The sequence below is a fragment of the Poecilia formosa genome, unplaced genomic scaffold, assembly GCF_000485575.1.
Source record: "Poecilia formosa unplaced genomic scaffold, Poecilia_formosa-5.1.2 Scaffold92, whole genome shotgun sequence".
Taxonomy (NCBI): Eukaryota; Metazoa; Chordata; class Actinopteri; order Cyprinodontiformes; family Poeciliidae; genus Poecilia; species Poecilia formosa.
The window spans coordinates 50,136-74,936 of NW_006800031.1; the positions used below are offsets into that span (position 1 = coordinate 50,136).

The window sequence follows — 24,801 nt, forward strand, 5'->3', positions numbered from 1 at the left end:
AATCGGTTGCACACCACAGCGCCCCCGCTCGCTGCAGTCACGAAAGTTGCAAAGATGCCTTGAACGATGGCTAACTAGCAAGCACATATTTAGTCAGCAATAAATAGTATTAAAATTTAACGTTCGGTTCGAATGCGGATCACCATTCAAAGTAAGTTACAGATTCCAACCGCTTCATTTTAGGATTAAAAGTCCACCTTTCCTATGAGCTAAAGCGATTGTCAGAATGCAAACTTCCGATTGTAGAAACAGAAGGAGCTGCTAGCATATAGCTTATGAGCTAGTGGCTGGGATAGCTTTGCTTGCTAATGTATTTTAATTGCAAATATGTTTTTTTTTTTCTTTGATCTTTGCAAAAAGTAAATCTCTTGCAGGTCAGGTGTTTTTTTTCTTTATCAGATACCGGTGAGATTCTAATGTCGCATAATTTCATCGAATAATTCCAAAAGAAAAGTCACCTGCATCTAACTTTCTGTAAATAACTGGATCAACTACTTTGGCGAAAAGTTAAAGGAATTTGTTTTACCGTCTGTCGTCAGTTGTGTTCTTTGGGAAGGTAGTACGTTAAAAGTTAAAGATAACTGGAATATCTCGTTTCAATATGAAGTAAATATTGAACCAACAACAGCTCCGTAATTATTTTTGCAGGAGGTTTTTGGAGTGCATTGAACAAGAAAACTACAAATTTGGCACAAGAATTGAGCTGATCAACATTAATGAGGAATTAAGTGCATTTTTCAGTATAGATTCTAGTTATACGGAAACTAGAATCTATACAAGTCTCTCCCAGAGACTACTCGCATGAAGCCATGAAAGACGCTCCTGTAAATGAAGAAACTACATTAAAACACTGGTAAAATTAGTAAGCAGTGAGTGTTCTGCTTGCATTGCCGTAGATATTTACACAATTTCGTTGATCGCGGAAAAAGTTTGCTGACTTGATTGAAAATATGTCAATAGTAAATTACGAGACGGTATTGAAATTTGTCATTCCAGTCCGCTTTTATCCACATCATAAACAGTGTCCGTTCATTTTCTTTTGATAATTTCTGTCTGAAGTCCATGTAGTGTTTTCAAACAACCTGTGGCAACCTTAGACAATGCAATTAAATACCTCAGATGGAGGAAATTAATTTAAACATACACACATGTACATCCTCCAAAGAACTCTGATTGACTGCCTTTTGATGTCACCAAAGGGTAGGATGAGAAGAGAAATAATGTGATTATTTAAGGATTTCCACCAAAATAGCAAAAATAAATAGAAAAATAAACTCCAGCTTGCTTTATTTGTTTTATTTATTTATACTTTGTGAGTTTGATTGAGATAAAAAAAAAACAAAAAAAACACCTGGCTCATAACATTAAAATAAGAACCTGTATAGTTGCTTTCTTCAAAGCATCATACATGCTTGAATACATTTCTTTGTCAGATCTGTTGAGCCTTACCATGTTCACATAAAATAGAAAATAGCAGGAACCACATTTTCATCCCCTAAATGTCTTCTGTTCAGGTCTCCCGTTGAACTGGCATGGCGATGAAAAAGGAAATGGCCCATGAAGACTGTTGGCTGCTGAGAGAGTGGCTGCTTCACCCGGGACATCATCAGGGACTGGAGCTCAGATAACGCCTCCGAACTGGCCAGTGTTTTATTATCTTGGTGGACCTGGTGCTGCTTAATCTATCCACCCATCCAAGTTGCTGCATCTGAGATGCTGTTAGGTGAGTAAAAGTTCCTCAGCACTGAAGCCAGGGTGTGCTTGCTTTTTTGGCAAAAGATCACACTAGGCGCCTCGGCTCCTCGACTATACAGTTTCCTGACAAAGTACAAGCAGTGACGAATGCCAGCCCCTATTCTTGTTGTGTGTGTGTGTGTGTGTGTGTGTGTGTGTGTGTGTGTGTGTGTGTGTGTGTTTTGGGGGAGGTGGGAGTTCAAGGGGTGATGGCAGAGTATTCCGGAGAGACAGTGGATGGAGACAGAAGCATCCGTAAGGTAAACAGGATCTTCTCCTGAAGGTCGAGGGAGGTGCTTCTCAAGGCCCCCACAGACAATACTCTGGGTATTATTAACGGAAATGGCTAAGAATAGAGAGGAGGGGAGCGAGGTGGCTCCTCTGGTGCTCGCGTTGTTTGGGTTAAACACGCCAAAACGGAATGTCTTCTTAGAAGAAGGCCTTCTTTAGCGTGCATGTTGGGTGTGGTGCAGTCACACGAGGCGAGAGGTTGATCCGAAGGGCTGGATCAGGCTTTCATGGACAGCGGAGACAAAGGACGGTAGCTACGGAGAGTTCTGCTCTTCTTTTTAAATGGCTTTGTTGGGCTTCACAGTTTGGATTTGTAAGTAATTCTGTTTTTCATCTCCATCTAAGGCAGTTTTGCATTTCATCTATGTCTTGTCAGCATTTTGCTACTTTTGAGTTGGGCATATTTCACGTCTGCGCTTAGCATGTGGATTAAATTTGCATGCAGCAAGGATTTATTCCTGCTTAGCAGTGGATTAAAACCTTTCTATTAGGTGGGGTTAGTTCGTTTCACATGTGCAGCATCAGTTATGATGTAATGTTTGCATAATTATGTAAGAGGAATGACAGATCAGTGAGTAACATAATTTAGAACAAAGAAACATTGTAAGGCTTGTTTTAGGGTAATCCAGAAACCTGGCTCCAGTGAGAGCGCCTCAAATGCTAAAGGTTACAGAAAAAGTTAGAAGCAACAAATGGCGGATAAAAAAGAGAAAGGTTTGAAAAATATTATCACAACCAATGCCACTATTGGAATATTCTTTAAGTACACAGCAGTTATTTCATATTAATCAAAATAGTGTTTCTCTTATCTGTGTGATTTTGATAAAGAAGACATTATCACATTATTGTCCTACAAAAAGAATAATCTTGATTTCGTTTTCTTTTTTGGGATGATGCGGGGACTGGGTTGATATGGAAGCCATAATTATTTAAAACCATCAATCGTTTAATGTAAAAAAAAAAATGCATTTTCATTTTGTCCTCCAAGAACTGACTTGCCTTGAAAATCAAAATATTGCCTGATACCTTCTTCTTAAATCTTCCCTTAACTGAAAAAAACTGACAATTGTTTTTTTTTTTTATTTAATTGCAGAATGTTATATAAAAATTAAATTAAATCAGCAATGTAGAGTGATTAGACAATTTCTAGAAAACAAATTGAAATATGTGAATCTTAAAAAGTGATAATTACAATTGTTGAACTGTGCTGTAACATTACAATAATACTAATATTCCAGCTGTATAATTTTCCTTATTATGCAGCCCTGCGACAGGCTTCCACTCGGGTGTAATAAAAACTGCAACAGGTGGAGATTTAACAATTTGTCATAATGGGAGGACGGCTCTAAACCGCTCCATGTGGATAAATGTGATGAATAATCATGATCAGACCTCTGTTTAACTACCATAATGAGCAGAGTAATGGAGCTGCTTAATGTCTGTGTTCAACATCAGTGCTAAATACTTACATTAACGGAGCAACATGCAAGCTTTATTGTTCAGTTTTATGTTGAAAATGTTTATCACTCATTTCTTTAGCTGCAGAACAAGCAAAGTACCTGCACTGCTGTTGGTTATAGTTAAGTTCCACATTGCCTGTGAAATGCTGTTGCAACATTTTACTAAATCTTTAACTTGCATAAAGGGAATTCAAAGCATACATAAAGGGTTATAGCTTTTTTTTTTCATTTTGTAAAATATTTCTGAATGCATGATAAGTTTTTCTGTATGTTTTCTTCACTGCATGCTGTCATTATGCTAACCTGTTTGCATAATGCTAATATATAACCAATCTTTTCATTTTTTTACTTTCTTGCTGATCATAATTATCATGTATTTTTGTTTTTTTTGTTGATTTTTTTTAAAATAAAATACTCTGGTGTTTTTATAACATTCTGACCAGTCAGACTGCTCTGAAACTCTAGCGGGCACAGGCTGTTTTCGTAGCTTTAATTTATATGGAAAGCACCAATCTCTGAGCCTGTAATTTGTTCCAATCGCTTTTCTTAATGTAGACGGGTCATTATCTTTAATAAATAATTGTAGAATTCAAAACAAATTGACATTTATATTTTATGAATGAATGCTTTGACATTTGATGTAACATTTAGATGTTCTTCTGTTTCCCTTTGTTGCTAGATAAATCATATCTTATTAATTGGTGCTTAAATCAATAAAAGTGTAGCTCACTCAGTTAATTGAAACACTGATTGATTGAAACTGAAACATTATACAACAATACACACACACACACACACCTATATATATATATATATATATATATGTTTGTTTGTTTTTTTTTTCTCATGCTTTGTTCCATTATTTTAGAAACCTTTAAGCCTTGTTGTGTCTGGAAGTGGGTTATGTAGAGTGGTTGTGAAAAGAAAGTCTGCCTCCTGAAAAATTCATGGTTTTATTTTTTTTTTAAATACATTTTTAGTGCAGAATCTCCTTTGTCAGAAACAATGACCAACTCTCAAACCGATGGTTCATGAGTGACTTTATCACTGTAATATTCAGCAAAAGCAATGCACATTACTTTTTAAAATATGAACCAACCTTGAATTGCTTGTGTTTCACCTTTAAGTGCCTCATTTCAGAAGGTACTCTCAAATAAGCCTTCAAAGTAAAACACGGCATGGATGTAAAATAATTCAACCTATGATATAAACCATATTTGTTCAAAAGGTAATTTATGAGATCATTAATACAATAAACTCTAGAATCAAAGATGGGTACTTTCTGATATGAATGCTCGACTCTATTTTTGGATTTTTGGAAGGGTTAAATTTTGGGAGGTATTAAATTGCCAGTTTAATTTTGTTGTTTTTGTCAGAACTGAAAAAAAAGGAATTGTTTCCTGCAGACCAGTGACATTAACTCTTTCTTTTTCCCTCTCACAGATGAGCCATGATCCCCATCACTGAGCTGCGGTACTTTGTGGACACACAGCCAGCATACCGCATCCTGAAACCATGGTGGGATGTGTTCACCGACTACATCTCCATTGTTATGCTCATGATTTCGGTGTTTGGCGGCACACTTCAGATCACCCAGGACAAGATGATCTGCCTTCCCTGCAAATGGATCGTCAATGAAACCTGTAAAAAGAACTTCAGCTCCACCATGTCCACATCCTTCCTATTGGAACCGAAAGGGATCCAGTACAATCTGGACCGCCATCAGTACAATTACGTTGATGCAGTGTGCTATGAAAATAAGTTGCACTGGTTTGCCAAGTACTTTCCCTATTTGGTATTACTCCACACTCTTATTTTTCTAGCCTGTAGCAACTTTTGGTTTAAATTTCCTCGGACTAGCTCCAAACTAGAACACTTTGTATCCATCTTGCTTAAATGTTTTGACTCTCCATGGACAACAAGGGCACTGTCGGAGACGGTGGTCGAAGAAAGCGATCCCAAACCAATGAAGATGAATGGATCGTTTGACCACAAGGCGTCTGTGATAAGTGAGGATGTTGAAGCAAGCGTTCCAATGATTCAGAAAACAAAGACGCGTTTTGAGCAAGGCATCGTTGATAGGACTGAAACGGGAGTTTTGGACAAGAAAGAAGGAGAACAGGCAAAAGCCCTGTTTGAAAAAGTAAAGAAGTTCCGTATCCACGTGGAAGAAGGAGACATCGTGTACAGATTATACATTCGCCAGACTATCATCAAAGTAATCAAGTTCATTTTAATAATCTGCTACACGGGGTATTATGTTCAAGACATTCAGTTTAATGTGGACTGCTCTGTGAATATAGAAAACCTGACTGGTTACAGAGTGTACCACTGTGCTCATCCACTGGCGACACTTTTTAAAATCTTGGCGTGTTTCTACATTTGCTTAGTGGTCGTGTATGGACTTATCTGCATGTACACACTCTGCTGGATGCTGCGGCGCTCTCTGAAGAAGTACTCCTTCGAATCTATCAGGGAAGAGAGCAGTTACAGCGATATACCCGACGTGAAGAATGACTTTGCATTTATGTTGCACATGATAGACCAGTATGATCCTCTGTACTCCAAACGTTTCGCTGTGTTCCTCTCAGAAGTCAGTGAAAATAAGCTGAGACAGCTCAACCTGAACAATGAGTGGACGCTTGACAAGCTCAGGCAGAGGATAACCAAGAACTCTCAGGAGAAGTTGGAGTTGCACCTGTTCATGCTGAGCGGCATTCCAGATACGGTGTTCGATCTGATGGAGTTGGAGGTTCTCAAACTGGAGCTTATCCCAGATGTTACCATCCCACCAATCATTGCACAGCTCGTCAACCTCAGAGAGATGTGGCTCTATCACACTCCAGCCAAAATCGAAGCTCCCGCCTTGGCTTTTTTGCGAGAGAACCTCAAGTCTCTTCACATCAAGTTCACCGACATTAAAGAAATTCCTTTATGGATTTACAGTTTAAAGAACCTCAGTGAGCTTCATCTCACAGGGAACCTGAGTGCTGAGAACAACCGTTACATTGTCATCGATGGGCTCCGCGAGCTCAAGAGGCTCAAAGTTCTCCGCCTGAAGAGCAACCTCACCAAGCTACCTCAAGTTGTGACCGACGTGGGTTTACACCTCCAGAAGCTCTCTATCAACAATGAAGGCACCAAGCTGATGGTGCTGAACAGCCTGAAGAAGATGGTGAACCTCACCGAGCTGGAGCTCATTCGCTGTGACCTGGAGCGCATCCCACACTCCATCTTCAGTTTGCACAACCTACAGGAGATTGATCTGAAGGACAACAACCTAAAGACCATCGAGGAGATAATCAGCTTCCAGCACCTTCATCGGCTGGTGTGCTTAAAGCTCTGGTACAACCAGATTGCCTACATTCCCATTCAGATTGGCACTCTGACCAACCTGGAGAAGCTGCATCTGAACAGAAACAAGATTGAGAAGATTCCCAGCCAGCTGTTTTATTGCCGGAAGCTACGAGTCTTGGACTTGAGCCACAACAACTTGACATACATTCCAACAGACATTGGTTACCTTCAGAATCTACAGTACATGGCAGTGACAGCCAACCGGGTGAGTTGTTGAAATTCACTCTTCTTTGTTCCAACTGCTTCGCCAAAGTATGCACTCCTCATTTCGTAACAGGACCACAAACGTATTTGATTTGAGATTTTATCAAAGCAATGGCACAGGAAGCTTATTTTTCACATTTCAGCAAGAATTTATAAGAGCTTTATGTGGGGAAAAATACATAAAACAAACTTTAATGGAAAGTAATGAAATGTTGAAATGCAGACTAAAATTAATGATGTCCCGGTCAATAATTATTGCAGGTTACTCTTATGAGGTTTTAGCCGTGAGGTAAAGGAACTCAAAAAATACATGTATTTTACTGGGATTTTATGTAATAGACTGACATAAAGTAGTGGGGAGCAAAATCAGTTTACTGAAAGTTTGCTTCAAATTAAAGAAGCATAAAAACTGAAAGTAGACTTGAACCAAAAGACCTGAGAGATTTGGAGGGTTAATACGACAAGTCTCGAATATATTTTGATGCTGAGTTATTGAGTGATTTATAAACCAGCAAAATAAAACTTAATGTCTCAGCTACAGGGGATATTTTCTATTTTAGGTACTTGTGATGACGTGGGTAGCGGCATTCTAGATCAGATTGATTTTTTTTTTTTTTTAGGCAGACCACTGAAGATACTGTTTCCGTAAACAATGTGACTAAACATAAACACATATGCTTTTCAACTTCTTGTAAGTAATCCTGGAAATATCCTTCAGGTGATAGAAGACTGACTTTTTAAATGTCTTTATGTGTCTCTAATGGTTCAGATCTGAGTCCATCACTACACCCTGATTTTGGGCCTGATCTGTAGTTTCTAGATGTAATAATTGAAATCGTCACTCTTAATCACTCCACCTTTGGTTCAAAAATAATTACTTAACTTTTGGTTTTATTCAGCAGAAGAATGTTGTACCACATCCAGTCATTGATTTGTTTTTTTGCATCTACTCAATGAATGCTTGAATGGGTTCATAGTCACCCTGTGACATTGTGATTTAGAGCTAGGCATCATCTGCATATTTATGGTAACTTATCTTGCTATGTATTTAATATCTACACACAACAGTGTGTAGATATTAAATAGGAGGGGTCCTAAGATTGATCCTGGGGGACCCCGCATGTGATTTGTAACAACTCCGATGAAAAGTTACTTAGTGACACAAGGAATACCTTGTTTTTTTTTAAGTAAAACTTGAACTAGGCCTGTACCTTGCCAGGAAGTCCAACCCATTTTTTAAGTCTCCCCACTACTTTACGTCGGTCTATTACATAAAATCCCAGTAAAATACATTGAGGTTTATGTTTAAAATGTGACAGAATGTGGAGACGTTCAATGAATGGTAAAACTTTTACAAGATGTTCCATTTTATATTATTGTATATTACATATGTTACATATGTTAAGCTTTAGTGCCTTCATTTAATGATTTTCTTCTCTTTTTTCGTCCCCAATGCAACTCTCCACACTCTGTAAAATAAAGATCGAAACATTGCCGAATGAGCTGTTCCACTGCAAAAAGCTTCGCACCTTGAACCTGGGGAACAACTGCCTCCAGTCCCTCCCATCGCGCTTCGGAGAGCTGACCGCATTGACTCAGCTGGAGCTCAGAGGAAACCGTCTGGAGTGTTTGCCTGTGGAGCTGGGAGAGTGCAGACTGCTGAAGAGAAGCGGTCTTGTGGTCGAAGAGGACCTCTTCAACACGCTGCCCACCGAGGCTAAGGAGCAATTGTGGAAAGCTGACAAAGAACAAGCATGAACTCGCTTGTGAGGAAACCAAACGATGCCGCGTGCTTTGGTCAGGATACAGAGTGGAAGCCCATGGTGTCCCTGAGGCACAAAGAAACAGGATGTGACCGCTTCAGTGTTCTGCCAGTAAAGTTAGGTATTAAACCAGTGCCAGTTTAGCAGAGCAAATGCTGACTCTGGCATCTGCTGCTTGTTTTTTTATTTCTCTTTTGTAAAACCTCCGAGGCCAGTGCCATTATGATCTCGATCTTTTGTTTACAGTATTATTTTGTGGTATTAATGGTTTAGAGGAAAAAACTGTAAAAAGAAAACTACTGGCCAACTGAACATATGTGGGCTGCTCTGAATTCCAAAATAGTTCCCTATTTATACTTTTCTTTTGAAAATATCATGTTTACTCTTGGGGGTTTATATGAACAACCAAAGCTAAATTGCCAACCTTACAAAGTAAACACTTTTCTACAAGGTGTAGCAGCGTATCCCTTGTACAACACTAATGTTAGCCTAATTACGACATGGATCAACGTGTTCCTGCTCTGCATTGTGGGCCCTGGTTCTCAGATACCTGTGCTGACTTGGTTGGTAAAGTCTTGAAAATATGATATGAAACACATTAGAGGTAACTGAAAGTGCTGTAGTCAGAGATATAAAGTTGTCTTTAGGGAAATTTTGGTGGCATTACTGCAGCAAAATGACTGCATGGTCAGACTTGGATTGAGGTTTGAAAATAATTTGGATTTTTGACCTCATTCTGAAGCTATTTGTGTTCTTATCCTCAAGTTTAAGGATAAATCTTTCCACAAAATGTTACTTAAAGAGGCATCATTAAGGAATGTTTTGTACAACTAAGACTCAGGGCCTGTTGGGGGTTTTTTAGGTGGAGTGGATCAAATTCTGTTCGGTGTGCTGTGTTTGAAATTAAAGAAGAAAAGAAAAAGAAAATTAAAATGTAAGTAGATTTTGAACAAAAGTTGTTTAAAAATTTGTGACTTTTGAAGTCGGATTTAGTGGAGAGAATGAGAACATTTATCTTACTTGCTGCAGCTGCTGATAACATTTTAGAGAAGAAGCTTGGATTATTTAATCGGGGTGACTTGTGTCCAGTAGGAAGAGTAGTAGTCTTGTAATCTAAAAGTTGTGGGTTTGATTCCAGGATGTGCGATTTTTTTAAAAGGCACTTAACCACAAACACTTTGAGTCGTAGGTATAACTTGAAAAGCACTGCATAAATTCAATCCAATTATAGTTAAGCTAACATCCTTCAGGGCTGGGCCAAGAAAACATTTTGGGAAGATAAATATTTTTTTAGCAGTGTATAATGATATTTTAACCTTTGCACATTGTCACTTTTGTGAAAAACTTCCTTTACGTAAAAAGAAAAACATTGCTTCAAATTAATTAGTAAAGAAATTGTAGGATTATCTTTCTTAACAGTTAGGGTTTGTCTTTGTTGTGTGGTTTGGTGTTACATAGGCATCTACAGCAGGTCTGACTCTCGAAGAGTCAGCTCCTAGGACTGACTCTTGAAAGCTTTTCTGTACCTTGATACCGTCACACAGGCCCAGTCCTAATTCATACAGATAGAAATTTTGTTTTATGTCTTTATGTCATCCTTGAGTCCAAATATTTATCTTTAGTTGTCAGCACTCCATATCATTTCTTATAGAAGGAGATACGCCTGCCCTTTGTGTTGCTCTTCTGTGTAACTCATGTCATTTTTACTCATTCAACTATTACTACATTTGGCACCAGTAGTTACCTTTGCAGCTAAGCTAGACATTTCATAATATTGCATTCTTGCTTTGTTACAATACCGGTCATAACTTTATTTTTATATAAGCTAACAAGTAAAGGTTTGGAAATCTAACTTGAGTTTGTTGACGTAAAATGTGCTAAATTCATTATTTGTTCACTTTTTTTTCTGTCACATGGATCTCATGTTTATGTACCCAATTATGTTGTTTTAATTTAAAGGGTTTTTTTCCTTAACTGTTAATCAACTCTAATATTAAAACAAGAAAAAAACCTTTGTTGCTATTTGGTGTTTCATGAAGTGAAGCAGTCAGGGAAGACGGTGAAAAAACACTCAGACAAATAGAAGTCTACAATATTTCAACTTTGCTGAGAAGTATGAAACACATTTTAAGCCATGTGCATCTAATTCAGTAGCATGTGTAGTTATGATAAATTGTGCAATATTGCCTTCATTTAAACTAAATGTGGGTTTTACAGGTGTGAGGGCATCAGCATCCTTTTTGATGCACTGTTTTGTTTTTTTTTTTGGGGCGGGTGGTTGTTTTTTTACAGGGATTTAAAATATTGTAGGTGAAGTAGGTCATTTAAAATTATGTTTTTCTGGAGAATGCTTTTGCGCTCTAGCACCTTTTCCCACAATGTTACATTTTGCAAATGCAATAATGGCACAAAACTAACATATACGAGATGTATTGTGCATGTTGTTTGTCTTGCTGTTGGGTGATTGCATACCAGGAAAACAAAGTGTGTAAATTAGGATTCATTACCTTTAAAACTTACAAAACCTGTTGGACATAGTCCTCTTAATAAGACAATCAACATTTTTGACCAAGTGTAAAATAAAAAGTGAAATTGTTGTGAGTTAACATTTCCCATAGTTTGCTTGGAAAGTTGTGCATAGACCATGTTTGTCTCATTCTCTTTTTTTAAACTTTTTGTAACTTTTCTTCTATTATGTCAGGTATTATATTGAAATAGTTTCTCAGGAATCCAGCTAGAAATCTTCTATTGGTTGCCTATTGTTTTTTGTTTTGTTTTTTTTGTTCACTTTTTGTAATGCACATGGTTTTTGTTTAGATCTAAACTGCTAGGAACATTTTGTGTGCTATTTTCATTATTTTTTAAAGATGTTTTGAAAAAATAAAACCCTTGGCTTAATAATTAACAAAATTTTACCATTGATCATGTATAAATTAGCTACTTTTTAGATGTGTTGTATTACAAAGGACAAGTATGTGTGTTTGAATTATAGGGCTTTCTCCTGTTGTTCATGATAGTTTTTTTTGTGGGTACAAAACTCATCAGTGTTTCTCTTTTCCAATAAGATGTGCTCATTAAGTTTTATTGAGTAACTTTTTGTTGCCAAAACATGAAGAAAAAAAAGAATCTTGAATATTTTTTGCAACACTATTATTATTCATGCTATAGTGTCTTGCTGTTTTATTTAAACTTGCTTCTCGTTTTCTTGTGTACCACCCAGAACAACAAAATAAACTAGGTTGAAAGAAAATTGTCTGATCTTTCATTTCTGGTACAAATTGTTCTTCATTATCATATCTTTCATTTCTGGTACAAATTGTTCTTCATTGTGTTTATGTATTAACATTAACACAAATAAATCATTTCTTTCTGAAAGTGAAAACCCAGGACTTGCACATAGTTACCCCAGAACTTCCTCAGGATTTTCATTTATCCTGGTTTCTGAAACTGGACTGATTGATCTGAAAGGTTAAGAAAACAAAAGCAGATATTTAATGTATTTGGTGGTAAAACATTCAGTAATATAAAAACTAATAAAAGTATTTTCAGAGCTACAGGGATCTAGTTTAAGGACTTTAGAGTTGGGGGTTTGTCCTCTATATTCCTAACCTTAATAAGAATGTGAGCAGCTGCATTCTGGACCAGCTGAAGGAGTCACATTTTTTAGACAGACCTGCGAGGATGAGTTGCTCAAGATCCTGTTGGGACATCTTAATAATACTAATTTTCACACACATTGTGAACATTTGATTGTTTTCTTTTGATATAAACCAACAAAATAACCCAACGAAAAAAAATGTTTTGAGTTAGCTGTAAACGGATGCATTTTCACAGAACTAAAATTTTACTCAGCTTGCCCTGAACATAGACACGAACAGTCCTGACAAGCAACGCTCAGTAGTTCTTCGCGGAACCATTAACCGAGGTACTCTATTCCAGCCGGATGGGTTTGTTGTATGCACCACAGCATAGACGCAACATTTGAAATGGTAATTGCTTTGTAACATTTTATAAAAAGTTTGGGATGCGTTTCAAATAGTTTAACATTCTCCTAATCGATGAAGGGAAGGCGTGTTTTACAGATACCAATGACCTAATGACTATATTAACACCGCGGGTGTAACAGCGTTATTTGTCAATTTGAGCTGAAATGCTCGGTGTGTCAAATAAGCCTCTTTGATTCCGTTGTTTGTAATATTTGTTTTTAATTTCATGTTCATGTTTAGGCAGTTACCCTCCACACAGATCTGGGAGACATTAAGATTGAGCTGTTCTGTGAGCGGGCTCCTAAATCGTGTGAGGTGAGTTTTAAAGCTGATTTTAGGATCTGATAAAGCCTCGACAGTATCTCTGGAATAGCTGTATTCACTTAGTATGTTTAGACTGAGCTCAGAAAATTGAAACGTGCTAGGACAGTAAATGTTAGAATCTAACAACATTGAGCTCTGAGATGATTTGTTTTGTCATTAGGTACAAACCCAGACAGCTTTATTACCGACTCTAGTAAAGATTTGTATAGGAGTTTTGCTCTGTTGAGAATACAGAATATCCTTCTGTGTTCAAACAGAAGGATATTCTATTTCTATTTGTTTATTTGCCATGCAGTTGTTCAACATAAGCTCTTTCATATGTAGCAATATTGCTTTTAGGTATAGTTATTTTTCACTGTGAGACTTGCCACAGTAAAGGAAGAATGTATTGTAAGTCGTCCTCCATTCTGTACCAGGTGTGAGAACATCTTTGTTTGCGGCCTCTTACGACAAGGAAAGTTGTAATTGAAGACACAGAGCAGCCAGTTTTGTGATTGCAAACCTAAAAAGTTAGAGTAGAAAAGGCAGCAGAAGACTCAATCTTGATTTCATGTGGAAATCACTGGGATCTTATTTACTTCACAGAACTTCCTGGCTTTGTGTGCAAGTGGGTTGTATAATGGTTGCTCCTTTCATCGAAACATAAAAGGCTTTATGGTTCAAACCGGAGACCCGACAGGTATGGAGTTTATTACACACAAACATGACCTTTTCCTGACATTCTCACTATCTCTGGATTTTTTTCTTGATTGATTATTTGATTTTTTAAAAATTCTTCAGGTACAGGCAAAGGAGGAACAAGTATATGGGGTCGTAAATTTGAAGATGAATTCAGTGAGCACTTAAAGGTGAGCAAAGTGTTGTTTGGGACCAGCTTAAACATAAGAGTGCAGCAGGATTACTTGGTTTCTCTTACTTTGCAGCACAATGTCAGAGGAGTGGTGTCGATGGCAAATAATGGCCCCAACACCAATGGTTCCCAGTTTTTCTTCACATATGCCAAACAACCTCATCTGGACATGAAGTACACCGTGTTTGGAAAGTATGAGACTTATACAAAATACAGCTGTAATGATTCTTAGATTACCTATTGATTTATTCTAATTCGAACACAAAGGAGACACTTTTAATATATCTTCTGAAGTTAATTTCCTTTTCCCTTTATTTCCTCTTGCAGGATTATTGATGGTCTGGAAACGCTGGATGAGCTGGAGAAGCTGCCAGTGAATGAGAAGACATTCCGGCCGCTCACTGAGAGCCGGATAAAGGACGTGACCATTCATGCCAACCCATTTGCTGGATAGACGACTCTCGGCACAGATATTCAGACCTGTTCTTTGTTGCTTCAGTGAGGCAGAAGATACAGTGCCTTTCCAAAGTTAAAATTGATTGCTTGTCAAAGGGAGAAAAGTAACTGCAACAAAAAAAAACACAGCTACACCGGGCAAGAACTGACTATGAAGCTCCAAAGTTCTTAGTAGTTGTTTTGATAAGGAAATACACAACTTGCTTGTGCTTTAGACACTTTTTTTTTTAGTTCCATGTATGAAACTCAAGTTCTTTCATAAAAGGTTTTTCTTTTTTATCTGTTCTTCTAAAATTGTTCACAATCAAGCCTGACCTGGATACGTAGTCAAACCCTTCTCCTGCTTCATTTTCTTTTTTTGATCTTATTAATAAAAAAGATAAATACATTTTTCAGTATACTTGTGTGTTGTCTGGTATTGCATTATGCTATTGAGAAAACTTGCTGAGAAGCTTAAGTTTGGGCAGAATTCCAGGTGCATCTCATTTTATTGGAATGTCATTGAAAAGTTGATCAATTTCTATAATTTAGCTCAACAAATCAAACTCCTATTGATTCATTGGATATATTTCATGCACCTTTTTCTGTTTGAAAATTGGTATTCTATATTGCATAAAAAATGAAAAATTTTAATACATAAATAATAACCTAGTGAAAAATAAATGTGTTCTATGTTCCCAATACTAGATCAGGGCTCCTTTTTGCATTAAAGCATAGGTGCAGCGTTGCATGGACACAAAATCTGCCTGACATTATATATGTGGTCAAGACTACTGCTGAAAAGTTACTAGTTTAATAACAAACTGAATCCAATTTAAATAATCCACTGTTGGTTACTTAAAGGGGGGGCTTTTATCTAAAATTAAACTTTTTTAGCTGTGTCATGTCATAATGTAATTTTGACAAACCTGGAGTGTTCCTTTGACTGTTTCTAGCATGTTTGAAGAATTTATTATTGGGTTAAAATAGCCTCCAATAATTCCAGGAAGGTATGTGATACCAAAACCTTTTTTCCTACCTTTTTCATGTTCTCAAGGGATTTGGGGTTTTGCTACCTGTACACAGGGGTGTACAAACTTTTTCCCATGTGGCCCTAATAACACATTTTCATGTCAAAATGAAAGCAAAAAAACTAATACTTTACGTTGTACAAACATTTTCCATTTGTAGAAATACTGTAACAATTCAGTGAAATACCCTAATTTGGGGCAAATTTGCAACACTCTTGAATTGTAGTCGTAAATGACCTTGTGGTCCGTCTTATGACGCCATAGTTATTAAGATAAACAAAAATAAACTACCAAATTATATCACTGCGTGTCTAAAAGACAAAAGTTTTACTTTTAGAATTGATTCTTGTTTTTTTGGGAGGCACCTGTTAGCATCAGTTCGTTTAATAAACTACAAATCTAGTGCTGGTTCGTCATATTACGTCATCAATAGTGGACAGACCATGCTGGTCCTGGATTCGAAGCCATAGACATTTCTGGCAAAGCGTCCAAAAATGGCTTCAGAGGACGCGTTTAAAGTGAGTCCATATACTTTTGGATGGGTAATTCGGCTTTTTCATGAAATGCAGTTGAAGAAAATCTTACTTCTGCATGTTTGTTTACCTTTGGGTACAGAGTCATCTGATAGTTTCAGTTTCTATTTGTTTTGTTGTTTTGTTTTTTTGCAGGTGTCATCACTGAGGGGGAAGGTGGCCCTGATAACGGGGGCCAGCTCTGGGATCGGGGCTGGTACCAGCGTGCTGTTTGCTAAACTCGGAGCTCTGCTGGCTTTGAACGGCCGAGACGTTCAGAACCTGCAGAAAATAGCCAAGCAGTGCGTCGAATGTGGCGCTGCTGAGGTACAACTGTGTACAAATTTGCATTGAGCCAAAAGTATAAACAGGTGCATTTAAACAATTTCCGTTAATAACCACAATAATTAGCCAATATCTAGTAAATGTGAGCAGATTGGCTAGGGTGTCAGTGTTTGTTAAACATATTTATTGCTTATCAGAATTCTGTATGAATGAAAACTATGTGAATGATCTTCTCCTAGTTCACCATGACTACATTTTACTGCTTCAGGATTGTATTGTAAAAAAAAAAAAAAAAAAAACATTTTACTGCAAGTGTAAAATTTTTATTTATTTATTTATTTTAGGTTTTTATCAAATGAATAATAATATAGCATCAGTTTTCTTCTACAGCCTCTGCTTGTTCCTGGAGACCTGACTGATGAAGACACAGTGAGGAAGACTGTGGATCAAACCATTAGCCGCTTTGGCCGGCTGGATGTCCTGGTTAACAGCGCTGGCATCCTGGCTATGGGCAGCATTGAGACCTCAGACTTGGCTCAGTATGACAAGATCATGAATGTTAACGTCAGGTAGGATTCACAGGAGACACTACTCAAATCCATGTAAATGTAGAACTTGGCGTGGCCAGAATCCTGCTTCTTCAACTATCTTTTTTTTCTAAGGACCCCAGTTAACTCTGTGTTCAGTAACATACCATCAGTTCTCTCAAGTTATGTTTTTAATTCTTGTGTTAATTTTTTCTTTCTTCCAAAGGTTTAATATTGATGAAGGTGATAGAAAAAGACTTACAAAGATTGAACTGTGGAAACTAATCAGCACATAAAATCGACAATTTCTTTTTTCAAAAAAGTAGAGACTGACAAATCCCATTTTTATAATCTTATACTATACCTATTCCTTAAGGAAAGAATAAATATTAATGATTTAAAATCCTTTTCAGACTACATTTAGAAAGTCTGCTAAACTCATTTTTGGATTTATATTTCTGAGTGCACAAAATACATAGAAATGCATTGTTTTAATGTCTAATCAGTCTGTTTTTTTCAGTCACCACAGACTGTTAGTAACTCAAACTCAGAAGATATTTGTGATACTCAGTTTCACACTGATTTAGATGTCAGAAAAGGAACTTTTCTCATGAGATTAAAATCAATCTGATGTTGTTTTTTTTTTCCTTTTTCTTTAAAAGGTAATTTTGTGTGGTACAACCAAAAGATGCTTCAACACTTTAGCTCGTTTTATGTGACCTCAAGGTGCCTGCAAGGCAGCTGCATTTATTTATCTTGATCATTTATAAGTGTTTGTTTCAAGGTACAGTTTAAACAGTGTTTTATGCCTTGCTGCACTTTCCTCTGCTCTGCTATTTCTCTTTATTCCAGAGCTTTCTTAGGGGCCTCAAAGCCATTTAATATTTATTTTCAGCCTCGTCTGTTGTGTGGCATACCTAATGAGTTTGTCTGATTTTTATGTTGATTGTTTCTAATAACACACTTTATATATTTCTCCCAGAGAAGGTTTCCGTGACGGCTGAAACTTTCAGCCATCAGATTTCAGGTTTCAATACATTTGGAATCATAAAATTTAAAATTCAACAATTTAATTTTGGGCTATTTGTTGTAAGAGATTGGTTTTGGTCAGTTCATCATAGAAAAGTTAATTTATTTCAGTAAATTAGCTGAAAGACTGAAACAGATCTGCTCCTGGGGTGCTAAGGAAGCGCCGGTTGCTTTAATAGCGTCCTTTAGCTTGTCTGCATTGTTGTGTTCAGCTTATCTCATCCTCTTATTGAAAAACATTCCATATAATCCCTATTGGTCACATGTGTTTCCTGGCAAGTCAAGAACATATACTCCCTAGTCAATAATCAAGATGAAATCTGCATCTTCAGAAAGCTTTTCAGCAGAGGGAAGCACACATATCTGCAACAATTACTGGAAGTAAAAAGGTTTTAATCATTTTTTAATTTACTTTCATGCACCTTGAAGAATAATGGAAGTTTGTATCCTTATTGTATGAACTCCTAATGCTGTTTTTGATCATGTGCAGCCATTGAGTACAGTTTAAAAATAAAATCCCATTAGGCGTTAATAGATTACATTCATTATAATATGAAAGTTTCACATCATTTGAAGAATTATGAATACAATTTAGGAGGGAAAAAGGAGTTTTTTAATCATAACCTTGTGTTTCTGTTTTCCATGTGATAAAAATTCATTATTTTCTCCTTGAGCTGTTGCTGCTGCAGCTCCGGGCAAAATACTTTTATTGCCTTCTCGATTATTAAAAGAACGACTCTCAGGAATAATCTCAGATTGGTATCAGTTGTTTTTCTTTCTTGTGTTCCCCTTTATATGTCAGATGATGAGTCTAGGGGGAAATTTGTAGTTTAGCATTTGGTGTTTTTGTATCGCATGTTTTACGGTTTTAAAACTACGAGGAAAAAATCTTCTCACCCCTCTCAAAAAAATATCTGACGGTTCTTTCATGTTGCTTGTAACCTGATAGGTTTAGTCTCATTTTTCCTCGGCATCCAAACTGTCATCACCTCTTGGATTAATTATACATATATATTATATTAAAACATCAGACGTTTTAATATAAGATATCAGAGGAGTGTGGGGAGGGCTTTACCTTATCAATCTTGTCTTTTCTGTTAGTGCCTTATATATAGATTTAGTTTGCAAGACAGTAGGGTGTTGATACTAAAGCTTTGCAAAAGGCACCAAGTTTAGAGTAACTGAATCAGGTGAACTAACCCCTAAAATTGTATTTTGAAAAGGCATATAAGAAATACAATTTTCACTTCTTTAGATAATAGAACAAATTCTTAAATGTCTTCCAATTCTATTCAAAAATGTAAAAAAGAAAAACTTTTATTCTTCTGATAATTGAACCAATGAATTTGCTTGTTTTACCATTTAATACCAGTAAAAGCAGTTTATTAATTTTTAAGCCATATGCTCCATCTCTGCCCTCTTCTTTTATCAGTACCCCTGATAAAGAGGTTTAAAATGTCCAAAAATAAATTCATCTTTTATTGCAGTAGCATAATCTTTCACTGAGCAATAAACTTCTTCATTTTGTTGCATTCTAGGTAAATCCTAGAAGGTTTTTAGCAAATTTCACATTTTTAAGTTTGTGGAAATTTGGACTAAAAATGCTTTTCCTTCCATCACTCCTAAACAACTAGTTAGCATGAAGATGGGTTTTATTTTAAGTTTTAATGGAGACTTGATGACACCAATGCTATTCTTTTCTACAGTTCACTGTCAACATTAGAGATTTTTTTTAACCTCTCAGCACCTTCCGTGCTGAACATGGTGACAGGACAAACATGACGCTCATGCGGCCTGGTGGACAGAGAAATGAGGTCTCTGTAGTTTTATATTGACACCCCAGACAAAAACAGTCTAGGTTTACTAATTAAAATAATCCAATGAGCTGAAACATTTAAAGTATAGATAATAATAATGATTTAATGACGTTTATTTTTAGAGGCTGTTTGAGGTAGTGATAATTGTGGCATCTGTGAATTTATAAAAAAGAAAAAAAAATCCTGTTATGAATTTTTCTCCCCACCATGAAGCAGCTTTTTCAGTCTTACATGTGTTTATTTATTCAGAGGTGGAAAAACTGCTATTATGCAAATGTATTGTGAACCTTGTCTTGAAAATGTTTGTGATGATGTACCCACTGTATTAAGAAAATCCATTTGTTATTGCATATTTTTTAAAGAAGCTTAGTACATTTTAATTTAATCTATTGTTTTTCCAATCTTGCATGCCTGTTTTGCAATTGTATGATTATTGGCTATGACTATTTGTAGTGGGACATTAAATGTAAACATATATTACTACTTTCTCTAGATAAACCTTTTTATAGACTTTTGCTTTTTTTAATATATTATTTTGCTCCAGTAGCATAAAATAGGGTTAAGCCCCCCAAAGATTTTTAGGCAGCAATAAGTTTGTTTCTGGCCAGAAGATTATTTTTGTTGTTAAGGGCTTTGGGTTACATTCCACATTTCTAATGTTCTACATTACTGAAAATAATGTGTCTAAAATTACTCATACCTTTCTCAATAATTACTGGAAACATAATCACAAACATCTTCTTGGACGTTTCCAGTGACATTTTGACCATTTACATTTGGCTACAAGTTCTTCCACAAACTCAAAAACATTAATATTAATTCCAGTCATTCCAGTGTAAACATACATACATGACATCTTTCCTCACTATACTACCGTTTCCTACTACTCTCCAATTACTCATTATTTGAGGTTATGCTTCTGTTACATTTCTGTTCTGTTTTCTCTCTGGGTAGCATATTACATCATCGACAACAGCATTTCTTTTTAGCTGTGACACCATTCAACAAAAGGACCTGAGCTACTGCTGTCCGTAACTTAATCTGTTCTCTGTATAGATAAAACACTTGAACGTGTTTTAACATAGAAAGTACCTCAGGGCCAGTGATTCTCTGTTTTTTTGTATTCCTGTTTAAATCCATATTTCCAAACATAAACTAGAAATGTATCAGCTTGAGACAATCATCGTTGTGAATGAATGCTATAAATATAAACTAAGTTGAACCGAAATGAAGGACAAAGAGACCTTTGGAGTAGCATTTGATGTTTTCTCTCTCTTGTTTCATTTATCACACTTTCCAGAACATCAGTTCAATTTGTGTGTTAAATGAAGGTGAACATTGAAAGAAAGCAGCATGTCATAAAAAACATTCCCTTTACCCACAGCTTCCCAAACAGCATTAACTCAACACAAACATCAGATCTCAGCAGCAGCAAAAAGCCGCCTGACACAAATCGTGTGAATGTTTGTGGGCAGGAGTGATATTGCTGTTATCACACTGCTGAATCCAGTCACAGATGTGGGATTATTTTCCCTTCAGCAATGATAATACCTTTCCTGTCAAGGAATCTGTCATTTTAGACCCACTTTTAGATGATAGTGACTTCATATTTGATTCTTAAGCTGATTTTTCTGGGACTGTATCTTTTCTGTTTCCCTGATCAGATCGGTCTACCACCTGACTCAGCTCTGTGTACCCCACCTGATCAAGACCAAAGGCTCCATCGTCAATGTTTCCAGTGTGAATGGGCAGAGATCTGTGGGTATCCTTCTTAATCAACTATTTTTTTAAGATGGTGTATAGCTTTTAGTCATCTTACATTGTTTCCTACTGAAATTGGATTTTTTTGTGATTTGATTGCCATTGTGAGTCGTTTATTGCAGTTTGCGGTTTTGTTTTTTGCTACATTTTCCTATGGAGGGATTGATAAAGTTCATCCATTGGGATGCAAACTGTTAATTTAAACACTGTAAAACATGTGCATCATATGTTTTGTTTTAAACGTTGTAAAAATTGAGATGTTTCTTCTTTTCAGTTCCCTGGTGTGTTGGCTTACTGCATGTCCAAGTCTGCAATTGACCAGTTTACACGTTGTATAGCTCTTGGTAAGATAAATATCATTTTTAATAGAAAGTACTGCACTGCATTTACGTATACTGAGCATTATATAACTGCTTCATTTTACCTGTAGAGCTGGCATCGAAGCATGTCAGAGTAAACTCTGTCTGGTACGTGACTGGAAGCATTTGTCGTTTCTTTTTCTGAAATTATTACTTCCACAGAACTAAATGTGTGTTCTGTTATAAGATGTTTATTCTGTATTTGTGTTTTTAATCTCTGTAGTCCTGGAGTGATTATCACAGATGTCCACAGAAGAGCTGGACTGGATGAGGACCAGTATGCCCAGGTGATAAAACAACAAATGCTGGTCGAACTGAGTCTATTTTGTATGAGAGACTTTTGAACAGACAGCGTTTTATGTCATTGGTGTCTGTTTTACCTGATGTAGGCTTTTTTGAAACAAATTTCAAATTGCAATCTGTTTAAATTGGACTGCAAGCACACCACTGTTAAAACAGATTTGTTATACTCTGTTGTAAAAACAGGAAAACTCTGTACAGTCAGTAGTTGCAACACTTCTTTTCCTGACCGGTTCAAGTCACAAGATCATAAGAAATGATGAATGGAATTGGTCTGTTTGATTTAAGATTAGGGCTCGTAACAGTCCATTTATCGGTACCAATCGCAGTTTATTTGTGCGCCATTTATTATACGTCCTAACAAATACTTGATTATTAAAAATATTAGCCGTTACACTCTGAATTGGATTTCATTGTTACATGAATTTGCCCAACGCTCTTCACACATCTAAACATTTTTGATATTTTGTTGACTTTCCATCCGCAGTTTCTTGAAAAGTGCAAGCAGACGCACGCCCTGGGCCGGCCGGGTGAGGTGGACGAGGTGGCGCACTGCATCGCCTTCCTGGCGTCCGACGCTGCCAGCTTCATCACTGGGGTGAACCTACCGATTGATGGGGGTCGCCATGCCATGTGCCCAAGATGAGGGATGTTCAAATGCAAAAGCCGGAGAATAAAGGCATTTGAATAAAGGGTCACAATGAGGTTTTTGTTGGTTTGTTTGTTTTATCACAGAAGCCAGGAAGGAGAAGTAGACGTATTATAGTAACTTAGAGTAATTTAATGTCTGCAAATAATGTAACAACTTTGGCCATCTAAAATGTAAAAAAGTTCAAGTGTAATATTGTTGGATGTAGTAACATTTTGTCGGTTAATATGTTAAAGGTATAGCATTAAAAAATGTACTGTAAATCCAACATATGCAGCTGAAAACATATCAATAGGGCTTTGTGACATTTTGTTTTTCATACAGTTGGCTCATTAAAAATAGGAAAATGATTGCTATGCAGCATACTCATTGTATTCTTTTAACGTTTTTACTATGCAAGTTTACAACTTTATGTAAACTTGGATATTTAACACTGAGGATCATTGAGTCATGTTTTTCATATTCTTTGAAAATTATTTTATCTTGTCAAATCCCGTATATAAAAGTTGTTTCTAAAGAATTTCACACTTTATCTCAATTACCTGTGGAGTCATTAAGACGTTATTCAGCATTAAAAAAAGATTGATCACACAACAAACACTGTGAGATTTACATTGTATTCTGTCATGTTAGAAGTCCTCTGAGATCACAGACTGGCGAGACCAATCATATTTGTTGCATCTTAAATAACCTTTAAAGCGCTGGTGCCTGCTTCTGAGGTGGAGAGCTACTGAATACTTAAATAACTTTTAAATAGAAATTATTGATACTAAATGGTTGCAGATAATAAACTTACATTTTGAAAAGAAAAACTTAACTTATAGTGTTGAAATTATACAAATAAACCATCAAGATGATACTTCAAGACATTTTGCGTGTGTGTACTTTACATTCTTCCCTTTTAAAGCACAGAGATAGCTTGGATGAGCACTGACAAGAGTTTATCCCCAGAGTGTGAACAGCTTCAGGTCGTGGCTTCAGTTTTGTCGAGTTGAGCGGTGCAGAGCGAGGTAGCATTTTTGACATCTTTGCTCCACGTTTGCACTGAAAGTGCCACGCAACACTGTGAACATACCTGCACAAACACTCATCACCGAGCTGCTAATTGAGGCTCACGCAGAAACACCTGGAGTAACGCTGCATACCTGAATGGGTGATATGACTGTATATCCCTACACGTCGCAAACTATAGCAATTGCACTTCAACGCACAGTACAAAGTACATTTACATCTATAAATAGTACTTCATCTCAAGATGTATAATTTCCATATTTCTGTACAGTTTTTTGCAGAACGGTTCGTCAGACCTTGAATAAAAATATACAAGGTTTCAGAGATGACAAGATTAAGAAGCCCGTCTAATTTTTCCGAAGGAGGCAGCCAGCTCTTGTGTCACACAACCAAGTCTCTGCTATCAGTTGGGCCAGAAGTTTTATCTCTGCAATTTCAATGAGCTGTCTTTTTATAGTGCCCCTGCTGTTGTTTTTGTCTTGTTTTTATTTTTTGCAGTCCAAGCATTTTTCATAGGGAGGGCGGAGGGTTTTGTTGTTTTGGAAAGTACAAAAATCATTGATGTTCTTCCTCCGTTTCAAAGCTTTAATGCAGTCGCTCCTTTGTGAAGTGTTCAGAGTCGGCGCTACAGGAAGCAAACAGGTCCGACCTCGAGGTGAAACCGCGCGCCGGGCTCTGTGGTTGGCAAATTGTGCACATCTATGATGGGAAGCAAAGTTGGGTCTTGGCTCTGGAAAATGAAGTGGGTCTGATGCCAGCGTCCGTCTCTGATCTGAAAGACACGATTATATAACACATGAGGCAGAACACAAAATGATGGGAAAAATCCACTTCTACCTTTTCTACAGGAATATTGAAAGTGGAGGCAAATTTCTGATTTCTATTCCAGAGATTAACGCAAGGTCTAAATTTAATCAGCTTTGTTTTTTTTTAGATATATAGCCTGCCTTTCTATTAAAAGATCACGAGTCACTTTGAATAATGAACAGAGCTACCAGGTAACAGTTTCCAGTGGAAATGATCCCTTTATTTTTGGTGCTGTGCATCCAGAAAGTATTCAAAGCAGAGATATCCTGGATGAAAACCTGCTCCAGAGAGCACAAGGCACATGTTGAA

At 36.8% G+C, this 24,801-nt stretch overlaps 4 protein-coding genes across 5 annotated transcripts in view; 3 read left to right on the forward strand and 1 right to left on the reverse strand.

Annotated features, from left to right (window-relative positions):
- Positions 1-40: 40 nt before the first annotated feature.
- lrrc8ab (leucine rich repeat containing 8 VRAC subunit Ab) lies at positions 41-12,054 on the forward strand. The gene is made up of 4 exons (XM_007557793.2): positions 41-151; positions 1,515-1,723; positions 4,929-7,047; positions 8,529-12,054. Exons 3-4 carry the CDS (start codon positions 4,936-4,938, stop codon positions 8,802-8,804), a joined length of 2,388 nt encoding a protein of 795 aa, XP_007557855.1. The 5' UTR covers positions 41-151; positions 1,515-1,723; positions 4,929-4,935; the 3' UTR covers positions 8,805-12,054.
- Positions 12,055-12,687: 633 nt separating this feature from the next.
- On the forward strand, positions 12,688-14,813 carry ppil3 (peptidylprolyl isomerase (cyclophilin)-like 3). The gene is made up of 6 exons (XM_007557794.2): positions 12,688-12,798; positions 13,036-13,110; positions 13,705-13,798; positions 13,900-13,967; positions 14,043-14,161; positions 14,297-14,813. Exons 1-6 carry the CDS (start codon positions 12,766-12,768, stop codon positions 14,421-14,423), a joined length of 516 nt encoding a protein of 171 aa, XP_007557856.1. The 5' UTR covers positions 12,688-12,765; the 3' UTR covers positions 14,424-14,813.
- Positions 14,814-15,847: 1,034 nt separating this feature from the next.
- LOC103141965 (3-oxoacyl-[acyl-carrier-protein] reductase FabG) lies at positions 15,848-22,729 on the forward strand. The gene is made up of 8 exons (XM_007557796.2): positions 15,848-15,953; positions 16,104-16,274; positions 16,623-16,801; positions 21,270-21,363; positions 21,641-21,710; positions 21,797-21,833; positions 21,949-22,012; positions 22,513-22,729. The coding sequence occupies exons 1-8, from the start codon at positions 15,930-15,932 to the stop codon at positions 22,669-22,671; spliced, it is 798 nt and encodes a 265-aa protein (XP_007557858.1). The 5' UTR covers positions 15,848-15,929; the 3' UTR covers positions 22,672-22,729.
- Positions 22,730-22,785: 56 nt separating this feature from the next.
- The window catches only part of col27a1b (collagen, type XXVII, alpha 1b), an 84,457-nt gene continuing 82,441 nt past the window's right edge, over positions 22,786-24,801 (reverse strand). For both annotated transcript variants that reach the window (XM_016674267.1, XM_007557909.2), the window contains one exon: positions 22,786-24,457. In XM_016674267.1, coding sequence (XP_016529753.1) covers positions 24,311-24,457 — 147 coding nt within the window. In that variant the 3' untranslated portion in view covers positions 22,786-24,310. The remainder of the gene's footprint in view (positions 24,458-24,801) is intronic.

Coding starts and splice junctions, on each gene's coding strand:
- lrrc8ab (XM_007557793.2), top strand. CDS start 4,936: ATGATCCCCATCACTGAGCTGCGGTACTTTGTGGACACACAGCCAGCA. Junction 7,048..8,528: donor TGGCAGTGACAGCCAACCGG/GTGAGTTGTTGA, acceptor TGTAAAATAAAG/ATCGAAACATTGCCGAATGA.
- ppil3 (XM_007557794.2), top strand. CDS start 12,766: ATGCACCACAGCATAGACGCAACATTTGAAATG. Junction 13,111..13,704: donor GGGCTCCTAAATCGTGTGAG/GTGAGTTTTAAA, acceptor TTTACTTCACAG/AACTTCCTGGCTTTGTGTGC. Junction 13,968..14,042: donor AATTCAGTGAGCACTTAAAG/GTGAGCAAAGTG, acceptor CTTACTTTGCAG/CACAATGTCAGAGGAGTGGT.
- LOC103141965 (XM_007557796.2), top strand. CDS start 15,930: ATGGCTTCAGAGGACGCGTTTAAA. Junction 21,711..21,796: donor TACACGTTGTATAGCTCTTG/GTAAGATAAATA, acceptor TTTTACCTGTAG/AGCTGGCATCGAAGCATGTC. Junction 21,834..21,948: donor GTCAGAGTAAACTCTGTCTG/GTACGTGACTGG, acceptor TAATCTCTGTAG/TCCTGGAGTGATTATCACAG.